This window comes from Sturnira hondurensis, unplaced genomic scaffold (assembly GCF_014824575.4).
Source record: "Sturnira hondurensis isolate 20B ecotype Veracruz unplaced genomic scaffold, ASM1482457v3 Scaffold0007036, whole genome shotgun sequence".
Classification (NCBI taxonomy): Eukaryota; Metazoa; Chordata; class Mammalia; order Chiroptera; family Phyllostomidae; genus Sturnira; species Sturnira hondurensis.
In genome coordinates this window covers 5945387-5959773 of record NW_028079667.1, presented here as the reverse complement: position 1 = coordinate 5959773, position 14387 = coordinate 5945387, and the positions used below count along the sequence as shown (strand labels likewise).

Genomic DNA, 14387 nt, shown 5'->3' with positions numbered 1-14387 from the left:
AATTGTTAAAAAATAAATATATGTGTAAGTTCCAACAAAAAGCTACTCACCACCATCCCTCTCTCTAACTCTGTGAATATGCACATTTTTGGCCTTACTGTGACCTGTGCTGTCACTGTATTTGTTCTCAGGACTATCAGATCTCCGCAACATTTTATTTGGTGGTGAAGGATCTGCGGCGTCTCGCATTTTTTCATGTCTGTGATCACCGCTACTGGGGTGACTCTTCGATGAATACTTAAGTGCCTGTAAAACATCACCCCCCCAAAAAAAGAGAGAAAATTTTTAAACTTTAAACGTAACTTCCTAAATTCATTTTATCATAAAATTTGGTTTCTTACCATCATTAAGTTTTATGAATTTATATCAGTAAAATTAAAATTTCCTTTTCACTTGCGACTTAAGTTGTTCAGACAACTAAATAAATGCCTAACTTATCATAAGGCTCCTGACAAATCATACTGCTTATGTTAAAAAAAAAAAACAAAAAACAGCAACTTCAGTTCATAAAGTACCTTCTACACACGTGAAATCAAACACGTCAGTACATTTATTCCTCTATAAATTTTTCTAGGAATTAAAAAGCTTACAGAAAAGCAGGATCTGATTTCTATTGTAATCTATTTCTCCTCTACAGCTGATGCAAAGACTCAAGTAAATTGAGCTTAAGCCTGTTTCTGAAAACTTAAAAAAAAAGAAAGCATCGGTTTCTCCAATACGGACTCAAAAAAAGCATTTCAAACCTACCTTACCTATTCTGACAGGTGTGGGAAATCAAGGTATAAGAAAAACAATGAAATTTAATGGATAGTCTTCACAATGCTTAAATTTTATCCTAACACATAGTTAAAACAACCATGATTCAATGTAATTATGTTTTAGAGGGGCAGATTCAATGGGGTTTAATCTTTGGTATCCAAATGTAATGAACAATGGCGTACACGTCAGGGGACAGGGTTTTTAACTTGAGCTTTAATACATGCCAACCAGCTGCAGAACTATCAGCTTAGAAACCTACTCTCTTATAATTGCAACGATCGGATGTAAAAATATTCACTTCTAGTGCCATCTGATAGTTTACCTTAAGAGATCCACCCCGCCCAAAACAGGCGCCACCTGTATAATTTTTTAAAACTTTACATGCTGCAACTGCAAAAACAAAAAGGGACCTACATAACTAGAATCATCAATATTAGAATGAGTTATACAAGTATCCAAAGACTTTAATTCCTACAGAGCCAAAAGCACCATCTCTCACTAGTAAGGCAACTATTTGCCAAAAAAAAACTAAATTGAGAAGGGACAGTGGTTTGCAACACACTTAAGAGTTGCCTATCAATTAGTTGTTTCTTCCCATACCTTACATCTAATTTTAACGTTTTAACGTTAACTTTTACTTAACAATAAAATACAATGTAGAAACCTATCACCTGGCCCCATCGACTCCTTCATGCCCAAATAATCAAGTACTTTCTGGCTGAGAAATGACTTTTTCCTTAAAAAACTGAACTTCCTCCACTCTGCTGGCAAAATAAGTCACTAAACCTTTTGGGAGAGTGCTAATGGACTCAAACAGAGCATTTTAAGGGGACCAGCACTGCTACTTTTTAGGATGTGTTGCACCGAAAGGCCTGTAGCGACATCTGAAGCCTGCGCTCGAGTACTAGGTCCTTCCTCCCTTCCCCCTCCGTCCCCGCATCCACCCCTCCACCCCGGCATCGCCTGGTACCTGGTAAGGCTGCGAGTCCCCCCTCCGGTCGTGACAGCTGAAAAACAGGAAGAGAGACGGCGACTTGAAACATCTCGAGGGAAAGGAAGAAAACGCCCCCCCCCGTGCCCCTCCCCGCGGGAGACCCACCAAACGAGCCGGCGGAGAGCCAGCACACGCACACTCGCCGCCTTTAAAGGCGGTAACGAGGGCGAAACACCGCGAAATGGCCCTGCGCTCCTTCCACACTCACTCTGGCCTCGCCTGCTCGCGCCACTGCTCCTCCTCCCAGCCCGATCCGGACCAGGGTTAACAACAAAAATGGCGGCTCCTCCAGCAGCCGATAAGGAGGAACAGCCCCCCCCAACCCCGCCGCCGCCGCCACCCCCGCCCGCGCCGCGGCCCAGCCCGAAACGAAAAGCCAATTTACCCATCACTGAGTCTCTGCTGTTTCCTCGCATACATTACCATCAATGCACGACCTGTGAGTGTGTGCCGGGGAGGGGGGAGAGCAGCCGCGAGGGGCGGGCGAGCGGGCGGGCGGCAGCACCGGCACCAGGGTCCGGCGCGCCCTCGGCGACTCTCAGCACCTCCCCGTTACTGGCGCCGGCGCTCCCGGGCCATCTCCCTCCGTCCACACCACGCTCACTCTCAACCCGGGGAGAGGCGCCACCTACACGGCGGAAGCGGCCAACCGGGGGGGAGGGGGGCAATAAGATGGGTCCTGGTCAGCCCGGCGGAGAGCAACTGCCTTCTCCGCCTTCTCCTTCGCCGCCTCCTGCCCTCCTCTGCCCTAGCCGCCCCTCGGCCCTTCTCCGCCAGCCGCCGCCGCCGGTGCCGCCGCTGCCGCTCCACCAACTACATCCGGGCAACTCCGAGGCTGCGGCCTTCGGCAAACCTCGGCAGTTTCCGCCGCGCCCCTCCTCTACCACCCTCGGCCCTCCTCCCCTTCCGCGCGCAACTCGGGCACGCTGTCTTCGGCAAACCTCGGTTCGCTCCTCTTTTCCTCTTCCTCTTCCTCTGAGGCCTGGCTCAACGCCTCCACACCCGTTAGTGCTTTCCGGTTGCCGCCGCTGTTTTTCAAGCTCGCGCCGGCCACTGCCGTTCCAGTTTAAGGGGACTGCTGCCTGGGGACCAGCTCGAGGCTGGTCCCAGGGGCCCCGGGGTGCGCCGGGAAGGAGCCGCCTTCGGGAAGAGGACGGTGGGGCGCCAGAGAAGCCATCTCGGACTAAATAAGGGAGGCTGGGGCTACTGCGCGTGCGCCGAGGTTGGGGCACGAGAGGAGGGGGGTGTCCTCGCAGAGCGCTTGGGCTGCAGGTGCCCGCCCCTCCGGGCTGCAGCGGGGTGGTCGCAAACCCCTCATTAGGCGATCGGCGAACGGTTATCCTGGGGCTTTCTCCGCGAGCAGCGATCGAAGCTTATGTCAGCGAGGTGGGGGAGCGCACGACTACCCTCCCGGGCCCTTTCCCTGGATCCGAAACTGGGCCTGGGCACCAGCCTCACACCGGACGCTTAACTCGCCGCAGTACTGGGACTAGCAGGGCTGCTTCGAGCTGGCGCGCGCCGGTTAGAAGTAAGTCACATCCCCAGAAGCGAGCTTTCCCAACGAGGACTGAAGAATATGAAGGGTTTAGGGTGTGTGCCTGCGCGGCTGTCGGGTGGAGTTGCCAAGCCTGAGCCGGAAGCGCTGCTCGCGCATTGAATTAAAACGTCGATGAGTTTTAAGGGAATGGGAGACTTGGGAAAAGTGTTGAAAAGCCTCATCCTTGTTTAAGATTTTCCACCCCCAGCCGGTCCCAGTCAACCATCTTCTTCATTTGGAGGTTCGAGATGTGAATGAAAGCATAGGTTGGGTTAAAAGAAATTGCTGCAAATTTTACAAGCTACAGGCATAATGGAAACATTGGCTTATAGGGAGGAGGAAAGTCAGTTATACCAAAATATTAAGTTTCATTTGAGGGTGGCGGTGTTCAGGTGATTTTTTTCCTGCTCTTAAACTCCTGCAACAATAACAAAAAGGATTGTAATACACCTGAGGTAAATATACAACTATTTCCATAGCATAAAAAGGTAAACAAATCAGAAGAAACAAGACCCCTCCAAAAATCTTATCAAAAACTGATTTATTTGGTAGCCAACAAGTTACATTGTTGCAGGACCTAATGAACCCATGCAATGACGTGAGGCTCTGAAATCACGATTGAAAAAAAATTAAAAAGTAACTACATTACTCTGTCACATCCACCAGCCAAATGATAAGATGAGGACTAGTAAATCCTACTTAATACCCACTTAAGCTGTCAGCAACTAAAGAAATAACTGCTAATGACTGAAATGGGGAAGAAAAAACTGGAGTTTTATGTATAATTTCTAACACTTCAAACAAATACATTGAAGATAAACATCAGATCACAAGGGCACAAAAAATAGTACATAAATCTTATGCAGAAACTTTGGATATTGGCAGCAAAACGTGTGTGTTTGATAATGTGCCGAAATTGATATATACGATTTGATCAAAAGCAGCAAAACTAGGCTGAGCTGTGGAGGAAGTTGGTGCAGGCAATGTACAGTCCTCATTAGTCACAGATTCTCTATTTCCAAGTCTGACTACTCACTGAAATGTATTTGTAAAATCAATAGCACAGCATTGATGGGCATGTGATGCAGAGTGGCAAAAAATTAACTTGCCTGACACACATATTCAGATGAGGTTAAATGATACACGTAGCCTTATTTTTTCACCTCTTCTACTGAAAACAACTGTGCTTTTCACAGTGTAAATAGTGCCACATTTTTTCATATTTTTCATGCTGTTTATTGGTGTTTTGCCGTTTTAAATGCTGCCCCCAGCAAAGTGCTAAAGCTGTCTGGTATTTCTAAGTACAGGAAGGCTGTGTGTGCTGTGTCTTGTGGAGAAAACGTGTCCCTTGTGTAGAGAAACACCCTTCTTGGCCATGAGTTCAATGTTAGTAAATCAACAGTATATATTAAATAGGTGTCTAAACAGAAATACATAAAACAAGATTGTGTATTGATTGGTTAACAAAAAAGTGACCAGAGCCAGGTACCTCACCCTATATTTTCCCTAGGAGCAGCTCAGTATTTATTGTGACTTTATAGAACATTACCTTAAATGATGAGAATTGACTGCTTACTAAAGGACACATTTAAATGTTATGTCCATTTTTTAAAAGTCATCTCATTGCCTACCTTCGATTCCATCATCCATTGTTTTAAATCCTCCTTTGCAAATGCCTCAATTCTTTCCTTATCTCTTCCTGCATTTTCCCTAACCACAACCCTGCTCATTTCACTGTATGCTTGCTTCACAGCCATTGAAGCTGGCTGGAGAAAAACACAGTCATGCTAACTGTGAAGTGAGCTCCTTGTGTTTTCACCCCACCCCAGACTAAAATTTCCCTTATCCTAAATTTACCTACCCTGTGCTCTTTGGCAGCTGTTTAGCATCTTTCTTCCTGACTATACATGCCCTCTGCTCACTCAGGAGTCATTATCTTGCTTATCTCTTTAGAAAATAGAAGAAATCAGAAATCAGTAACAGTGCCTGCCTCCTCCCACCATTGCACCTACCAACCTTCTACATCTGAATACACTGCTACACTCCAGTAACTCAAATTTCCTGAGACCAAACTTGCCACTTTTGCCCTGAGTTCCATTTTACTCTTGGAAGTGTATGTTCTTATAAAAAGATTTTTTTTTCTCTCAACTGGATCACCTCTGTCAACTTATAAAGATATTTTAAATAATTACCATCCTTAAAAAGAAAAGGACAAATCTTGACTTCTGTCTCCCTCCAAATGTTACCCTATTGCTATGATCTGCTCTCCTCTACTGAAAAACTTCATTTCCACTGAACCTGCACAAGATCAACAGTAGCCTTCATGTTAAATCCAATTTTTCTTACTCGGTCTTCCATTTCACTTCACCTGTCAGCATTTGAAACAGCTGACAGCATACTCTCTTCCTTTTGAAGTGCCTTATCTTGCCTGCCTTGATTCCACTGTATTTCTCTCTTGCTTCTCTTCTTAAATGGCTGTTCTGTAGTTTCCTTGCTGATTCCTCCTATTTTCCAGTCTCTAAATGCTGCAGTGCCTCACAATTCAAATCTTACAACTTGTACTGATTCTCCTCTCTCCACTCTCTTTCCCTAAGATCTTTAGCTAAAGATTCCATCCATATCTTTAGCTAAATAAAATCCATATTTGAATGCCCAGCCTACACCTTTATCCTGAACACTGGACTCACAGTTAACTGCCTACTCTACAGCACTGTTTAAATGTCTAACAGGCATCACACACTATATACAAAACCAAACTTAATCTCCCCCCACCCCCAACCCAGTCCTGATCAGATCTTACCTATTTTATGAAATAGCTCCATTCTTCCAGGTAAGGCTAAAAATGTGGGAATCATTCTTAATTCTTTTATACCTCATATTCACTTCATCAGCAAATCCCGTGAATATTATTTCCAAAATATACCCAAAATCTGATCTCTGTTCACCACCTTTATCACATTCACTCTGGTCTAAGCTACTATCTTCCTATACGTGGGCCATAGCAAAGGCCTCCTAACTGATTTCCCACTTTTACACTTGCTTCCTCATGGCTTACACCACAGTCAGAGTGATCCTTTAAGTCAGTATCATTTCTATCTTAAAGCCCACCAGTGGCTTCCAGTCTCACTCAGAATAAAAGCCAAAGCTCTTACATGTTCTACAAGGCCCTTTGTTAGCTGCCCCCACCCATGTTACCTCTGGCTTTGTGTCCTTGCTCGTTCTTTTCCCACCAGTCTAATCTCCCCTTCTTAACAGTATGATGAGCATGTTTCTGTCTCAGGATGTTTATACTTCTGCCTGGAATGCTCTCCTTGGTACTTACTTGGCTCACACTATCACTTCTTTAGGTCTGTGCCCAAGTCTCACTTTATCATAAAGGTCTTTCCTCCAAGAACTCTATAGAAGTGGAATGCGACCACCCTCTCCTCCCTGCTCTATTTTTCTTATACAGTTTGCTACATAATTTTGTTACATATTTTGTTTATTGGTTATCCCTCTAGAATGAAAGTTCTATGTGATGTATTAGTTAAATATTTGTTGAAAGAAAGGATATTTGCCTACAAAAATATATACAAAGAAAATAACAAGCTATTGTAATTCTGATGAGAAAAAGGTGTATGGTTCTATTCCTTCTAAAAGAGTGAAATTGTAAATCTAGTCCTGCTGTCGCAAATAGAGTGAGGGAAAGCTGGATTATTCCCAATAGAGATAAAATATTTTAACAAACATTTTTAAAGCATTTTTTAAGATTTTATTTATCTTTAGAGGGGAAGGGCAGGAGAGAAATATCAATGTATGGTTGCCTCTCGTGAGTCCCCTGCTGCAAACTGGCCTGCAACCCAGGCATGTGCCCTGACTGGAAATCAAACCGAGATCGTGTGGTTTGCAGGCCCACGCTCAATCCACTGAGCTACACCAGCCAGGGGTAACAAACAACATTTTTAAAAGGACACAAAATTTGCACATGTAACATCTTAAAGAGACCTTTTTTATTTCTTTCTAATAAGTGAACTCAAAAGTTCAAAAGACTGTGCAAAAGACCTATATTTCAACCAATAGATTAATACATACCACCCAATAAAGGGGGAGAACTTTTAGCCCATAGTTTATAGGTGACCCTGATCTCTTTTTTTTTTTGGTCATAGGGATTTAAGGTAATCTCTGTTGAATCACTAGCTGACCACTAAGCCAACAAAACAAACTTCAATGGCCACACACAGAAATACATACAGAGTTTACAAAGTTAGTTTAGAAAAGTCGTTAAACAAACACACCACAACAATCACAAGCAGCAACAGCAAATGCTAGGGAGGCAGGGAAATCTTATTTGCAGACATGCTTTGATATATTTAAAAGGTCCTCTTTCCATCAAAGAAAATTACAAGGTAGGCATAAATATAAGAAATCATGGCCCATAACAGGAAAAAAATTAATAGAAACTCCCCAAGAACAGAGATATTGGACTTAGTAGACAAAGATTTCCCGTGAGCCCTTTTAAAAATATTACAAGAGCTAAAGGAAATCATGGGCAGAAAACTAAAGCATATCAGGAAAAACAATGTCTCACCAAGTAAGGGAATCAATCAATAGAGATCATTTGAAATGATCAAAAAGAACCAAATAGGAATTCTGGAGTTAAAAGTATAATAACTGAAACTAAGAATTCACTGGAGGATTCCAGCAATAGATATGAGTAGTGAGAAGAAAGAATCAGCAGAGTTTAAGATAGGTCAGTTAAGATTACCCAATCTGAAGAACAGAAAGGGAAAAAATAAAAATGAACAGCTCAAGAGACCTTTGGGACATCAAGCATACCAATTTTTGCATAATGGGTATCCAAGAAGGAAGGGAGAGAGAGGGGAAAAAAGACTATTTGAAGAACTAATAGTCTTTTGAAGAACAAATAGTCTTGCCCCAGCTGTTGTAGCTCAGAACTCGGGGCTGCGAACCAGAGGATTGTGATTCAGTTCCCAGTCAGGGCACATTCCTAGGTTGCAGGCCAGTTCCCAGCAGGGGATGCACCAGAGGCAACTGTACATTGATATTTCTTTCCCTCTCCCCTTCCCCTTTAAAAATAAATAAAATCTTTAAAAAATTTATCAAATAACTTCCCAAATTTGGTAAAAGATATGTAATTGTTTAAGATCAATGAACTCCAAGTATGATAAATTCAAAGAAACCTATACCAATACACATTGTAATCTAGCTGTTGAAAGTCACTGACAAAGAATCCTAAAAGCAGCAAGAGAGAAGCAAGTCCTTACATACAAGAGATCCTTAATAAGATTAACAGCTTTTTTTCCACCTGAAAACATGGAAGCTAGGAGGCAGTCAGATGACATATTCAAATGCTGACAGACAATAAACTGTCAACTTCCAGTCAAGACTGCAGCATAGTTAAATGCCCAACTCACCTCCTCCCACAACCAAATCAAAATTACAACTATGCTGTAGAATAGCCATCATTCAGAATCAAAATCTGGCTGAATGGTAATTCTACAACTTAGGAATTAAAGAAGCCACATTGAAGAAGACACATGAAACAGGCTGGTCTCATACCCATGTGTTGCAGATAAAGAGGGAATTCAAGAACTAAAAGATTTTAGCCTTAGTTGATAGGCTTAAGTGATTAATGCATGTGGGAAGCTGTTATTCCAGGGACTAGAATACATGATCTATGTGACACCAGAAGGTCAACAAGCAATTCAACTTTTGTGCCCCAGGTCTGCAGGTGATGCAGGTAGTATCTGAGTTGTTGATCAGATTTAAAAAGTACTTGGAAAGTCATTCCTAGATTGCAACTCTTATCCTCACCTTGTTTTCCAAACCCCTTACTACCCTTTCTTCTTACAAAATGTTGACTTGAGATGAGATGTTAAGATGGTTTTTGAGGGGACATGAGCCCATGTCTTCTCAGATTGTCAGCATCTGCATAAAGTGCCCATAAAGATTCAGTCCTTGTCTATTTAATGGTTTTGGTGGTGACAGGTAGTGTGAACACCTATTTTTTTGGTTTCATTTTCTGGCAACTTTGGTGGGACACATTCCCAACTCTTCAGTAAGTCTAGGTTTCTGGCAGGGAGTCCCATTGGCTCTCTGGACTGAGGTTCCCCAAGGTACGGATTAGGATACTCCCTAGCAGCTGCCAAGTGATTTCACTTGGGGACTTCTATTCTCGGCACTCTGTTGCCTTCACTTCTGATTAAATCACTGCACTTTCTGGTTCAGAACTGCAGTCCCAGGTTACAACACAGAACTGGTCATTAGGAATTAAGGTTTGTGTGATACTACAGAGCTCTGTCTGGTTGAATTGTAGTCCCAGCTTATGATTTAGAACAGTTGTCAGGAATTAATGTGCCTTCCGGTTTGTGTGATACTACAGAACTTTGTCTGATAGAGAAGTGGGGTGGTGAGCTTCCATTCTGTGAGCTTTTACAAGAAGATGAAGAGATTTTCTTGGGACAGCCTACCACCATTTATGCAACCCACCAAGTGTTGAGTTTGCTTGAGCAAAAATGAAATTTTTGGCTCACTGCTAGAAGAATGGGAAGGTACCGAACAATTTAAAACTAAGTAAGGCCTTGGTTGGTGTGGCCTTCGAACCAAAAGGTCACAGGTTCAATTCCTAGTCAGGACACATGCCTGGGTTGCAGGCCAGCTGTGTCCCATTGGGGGCGTGCAAGAGGCAACCAGTTGATGTGTCCCTCACATGTAAATGTTTCTCTTCCTCTTTTTTCCCTCCCTTTCTGTCTGTAAAATAATCTTTAAAAAGAAAAAACGAAACTTTAAGTTAATCCTGCCTCTCTTATTCCAGAGCCTGACTCAGCCATGCTAATACATGACTGTGCTGAAATATAGACTTGATTTAAGAGAGAATGTGCATCTGGAAGGAAAAGGACTATTAACCTCCAATAAAAAGGAAATAAAGCTTGCAACAGAAATTTGAAATTATTAGAGGCTGTTCAGGTAGGTACCTTTATAGGTGATAGTTATGCCCTACCCAGGGCATCAGAAAGAGGACACCGAAGTGGCTAAAGGAAGCAATCTGGCCAATTGAGCAGGGAAAGAGGCCGCCTAAGAAACATTTATAATGCCTTTGGTACCTGTTCTAGACTTGTCACAATTTGACCCTGAATATTCAACTGCAGACTTAGGAAAAGCTAAGAGCTGGGTTTTTGAACCACCTATATTAAACCGTGGCTCACAGGTCCTGGAATTTCTGAAGCCATGTGTGCCAGAACAATCCTAAGATAGATCCCTGTCAGAAGAAAGGAAACAATACCCAGGGCAGTGCCTGTTTGAAGACTGGCAAATAAACTTTACCCAGACACTGAGCATCCTAGGATGTAAATATTTGTTTGTCTTTGTTAAAACCTTTTCTGGATGGGTAGAGAGGCCTAGCCTACTAGAACTGAGACATCCTCGGAGGTCATGAAAGTCCTACTGAGGGAAATAATTCCTTGCTTTGGCTTATCTGGCAGCATCCAGAGCAATAATGGACCTGCTTTTGTTTCAGAAATTTCACAGAAGGTTAGTAGATTTTTAGGAATCAAGTGGAGACTCCACATAGCAGGGAGACATTAGGCTTCTGGGAAGGTAAAGAAGATAAACCACAACTTGAAGAAAAATGTAGCCAAATTATGTCAAGAAATTCATCTCCACTGGAATTGAGTTTTAATTGACTTTTGCTCTGATCAGGATAAGGGTGGCTCCTTGAAGTGTTGTCAGTTGAGTCCCTATGAAATGATGTACAGGCAACCATTTCAGGCAACAATTGGGGTGGGAGATATGTATGTAGATCAAGAAGTGAAAGTAAAGAACCACATACAACATCGAAGTCAGACCTTAGCTGTGATTGATGACTTCACTTGTATTAGAGATCTCTCCGCCACAGGTTCAGTACATTCCTTTGAGCCCGGAGATAAGGTGCCACTCAAGACTTGGAAGACAGGATCCCCAGAAAGCCAACTAGAAGAAAAGTGGACTGGAACCTACGTCAAACAAACTTTGATGTTTTGTAGGCATTTGTACTACCCTGGAAAGATAATTTGGGACTTATGGTAACCCTAAAGGACAGGAAAGTGTTTTCTTTAAAAAATGCTAATGTAGTCCCGACTGGTGTGTTTCAGTGAGTTGGGCATTGTTCTGCAAACTGAAATGGTCACTGGCTTAATTCCCAGTCAGGGCACATGGCCTGGCGCCAGGACAGGTCACCAGTTGGGGGTGTGCAAGAGGCAACCCATCAATGTTTCACTCACACATTGATGTTTCCTGCTTTCTCCCTCCCTTCCCCTCTTTCTAAAAAAAATATTTTTAGTGGATTGAGCACGAGCCTGCAAACCAGAAGATTCCGGTTCGATTCCCTGTCAGGGCACATATTATTGGTTGCAGGCCTGTTCCCTGCAGGCCAGTTCCCAGCAGGGGACGCACAAAAGGCACCCGTACATTGATGTTTCTCTCCCTCTCCCCTTCCCCTCTAAAGATAAGTAAATAAATAAAATATTTAATTTAAAATTTTTTTAAATAAATAAATATTTTTAAAGGTAATGTAGCCCCAGCTGGAAAATGCAACATTTGTCAACTGTACTAAAAACTGTTATAAATGAATTGCAACACCAACACTAAGCTACTCTATCATGCCTTTAGTCATGTCAAATTTCCTTCAGAGTGGTTTCTAATAAGTGGAAGGACAGTTGTATTCAACAACAAAATGATTACTTCCATATGAAACAAATCTGATAGAAACAAGATAATTACTAACAGGAGAATGATAGAGTAACTCAAGAGTTAAATATTTTAGCCTTAGATGATAGGCTTAAGTGATTAATGCAGGTGGAAAGCTGTTATTGCAGGAACAGGAATGTGTGACCTACATGACTCCAGGAAGTCAACAAGTAATTCAACCTTTGTTTCTCAAGGAGTCTGCAAGCCACGGAGATGGTATCTGAGTTGTTGACCAACAGATTAAAGAAGTACTAGGATAATTGCCCCAGACTGCAACTCTTACCTAATTAACCTTTTTCCAACCCCCTTACCTACCCTTCTTCTTATAAAAAGGTCAGCTTGAGATGAGATATTAAGACAGTTTTGAGGGTACATAACCTGCTGTTTTCTCAGATCACCGGCATCTTAATAAAGCACACATACAGATTCAATCCTTGTTTCTACTTACTGGTTCTCATAGGAACAGGCAGCGCAAACCCAACTTTTCATTGGGAAGGATATCTTGGCTACAGAGGTCCCCCACTGAGAAGTGAGGGTTCTCAGTCCTGTACCAGGTCCTGCAGCCCAGGGTTTCCATGCCAAGAAGAGAAATCTCTTTAAATTCTGGCTGTAAAAACCAGTGGGGCTTGAGGCTGAGGCAGAAAGAGGGCTTCTGGGCCTTCATCCCATTTTTCCATTTCCCTCACATATACAGAACAGACTCTGGAGGAACCTATGGCTCTTTCTCTCAAGAACTGTTCTCTAGGCTAGAGCAGTGTTTTCCAAAGTGTAGTATGGGAAGCCAATTGAGATGGTATTTTGACACTATTAGCCTATTTCTATTCCCTGGGCACAAACCTGTGCCTAAGTATGAATAGTGCACTCTGTCCAATAAATAGCCCCATCCAAAAGCATGCTGGCATATGTAGTTGGGCAGATTGTTAAGAGAGAGGGCGTGGTTATCTAGGCCACCAGCAAGGGTTGTCCTAGGTAACAGGAGGAATTGATGTTTGTAATCTACTGTAGCTGGAAGGGCACCTGATTCTGGCTTTCCATTTCCTACAATAATCATTTTAAAATTTCATTTTAGGATGAATTTAATTTTAAAGTTGAGTTGACTTAAAAGTATTTGTGAAATATTACATTATATGAAAAATTCTGTGAATGAAGTTTGAGAAACTTCTTTAAAGGAAATTATTGATCTGTCTGTGGTGGGTCTTTGATATGGTTGTTAATGTCTGAGAAAAATGGGACAAAACTCGAGTTAATTCCATTTCCCCTCATTAAGGGGCATAAAAACAAAACAAAACTGTGCCTAAGAGTGATATATCAAACCCCTTTACTTTGGGATTTGTGGGGAATCACTAGCCTTTAGCTATTCCTCCTTCTAATGAATTATGCTTACCAGTATATTTTATTCACTTATACAAATCTTGTGTCCATCCCCTTGAGTCATATATACAAATGGCCAATAAACACATGAAAAGGTGCTTGACACCACTAATCATTAAGGAATGCAAATAAAAACCACAATGAGATATTCACACTCACTGTGATGGCTATTACCATAAAAAAAAAGAAAGGAGCAAATGTTGATGAGAATATAAAGAAACTGGAATTCTTGTGCATTACTACTGGAAATGTAAAATGGTACAGTTACTATGGAGAGAACACTATGGAGATTCTTCAAAACTTAAAAATAGAATTATATGATTCAGCAGCTTTCCTTCTGGATATATATCCCAAAGAAAGCAGGGACTCATATTTGTACACCAAAAACCTCAGAAGCATTCACAGTAGCCAAAAAGTGGAAGCAACCCAAGTACACATTGACAGATTAAGTGGATAAACAAAATACAGCATATGAGGTCTGTCCAGAAACAATCCAGCCATTGTTAATATAACAAGAATAGTTTGCATGACATAGATGTAACCTGACAGCCAAGGAGAGAGGACTAGAGTGTGCATTCATGAACAATGATGACGTCACTGTACTAGTCAGTGGGGGTGGTAGACACTGTTGAGTGAGCATGTGTACTGTGTGGCCATCACATTCAATATGACTGAGTAGAGCAATGAATCTGCATGAAATTTTGCATTAAACTTGAACATTCTTCCACAGAAACTATCCAGATAATTTAGAAGGCTGTAGTTATGGGCAACTGGTGACTGGCAGCTTCATCATGACAGCAATGCACCTGCTCATGCATCATGTCTTGGGCAGAGTTTTTCAGTGAACCATTAAATCACCCAGGTGACTCAGCCCCCTTACAACCCAGATTTGGCACCCTGCAACTTCTGGCATTTCCCAAAACTAAAATCACCTTTGAAAGGCTGTAAGGGGACAGATCTCAGACCATCAATGAGATTCAAGAAAGAAATGACAGGGCAGCT

At 42.3% G+C, this 14387-nt stretch overlaps 2 protein-coding genes across 9 annotated transcripts in view; one reads left to right on the top strand and one right to left on the bottom strand.

Moving 5' to 3' along the window:
• Positions 1–2777, bottom strand: part of WAC (WW domain containing adaptor with coiled-coil) — a 91136-nt gene extending 88359 nt beyond the window's left edge. Inside the window, exons 1-3 of one of the 8 annotated variants that reach the window (XM_037051054.1) lie at positions 2695–2777; positions 1730–1766; positions 51–264 (exon numbers count right to left, since the gene is read on the bottom strand). In XM_037051054.1, coding sequence (XP_036906949.1) covers positions 51–189 — 139 coding nt within the window. In that variant the 5' untranslated portion in view covers positions 190–264; positions 1730–1766; positions 2695–2777. Of the gene's footprint in view, positions 1–50; positions 265–1729; positions 1767–1961; positions 2010–2138; positions 2498–2694 lie in introns of those variants that run through there. The other 7 variants (XM_037051055.1, XM_037051050.1, XM_037051049.1 and 4 more) reach the window with 7 other exon arrangements.
• On the top strand, positions 1613–10654 carry LOC118990437 (protein enabled homolog). The gene is made up of 2 exons (XM_037051074.1): positions 1613–3281; positions 10105–10654. Exon 1 carries the CDS (start codon positions 1613–1615, stop codon positions 2942–2944), a length of 1332 nt encoding a protein of 443 aa, XP_036906969.1. The 3' UTR covers positions 2945–3281; positions 10105–10654.
• Positions 10655–14387: the final 3733 nt, after the last annotated feature.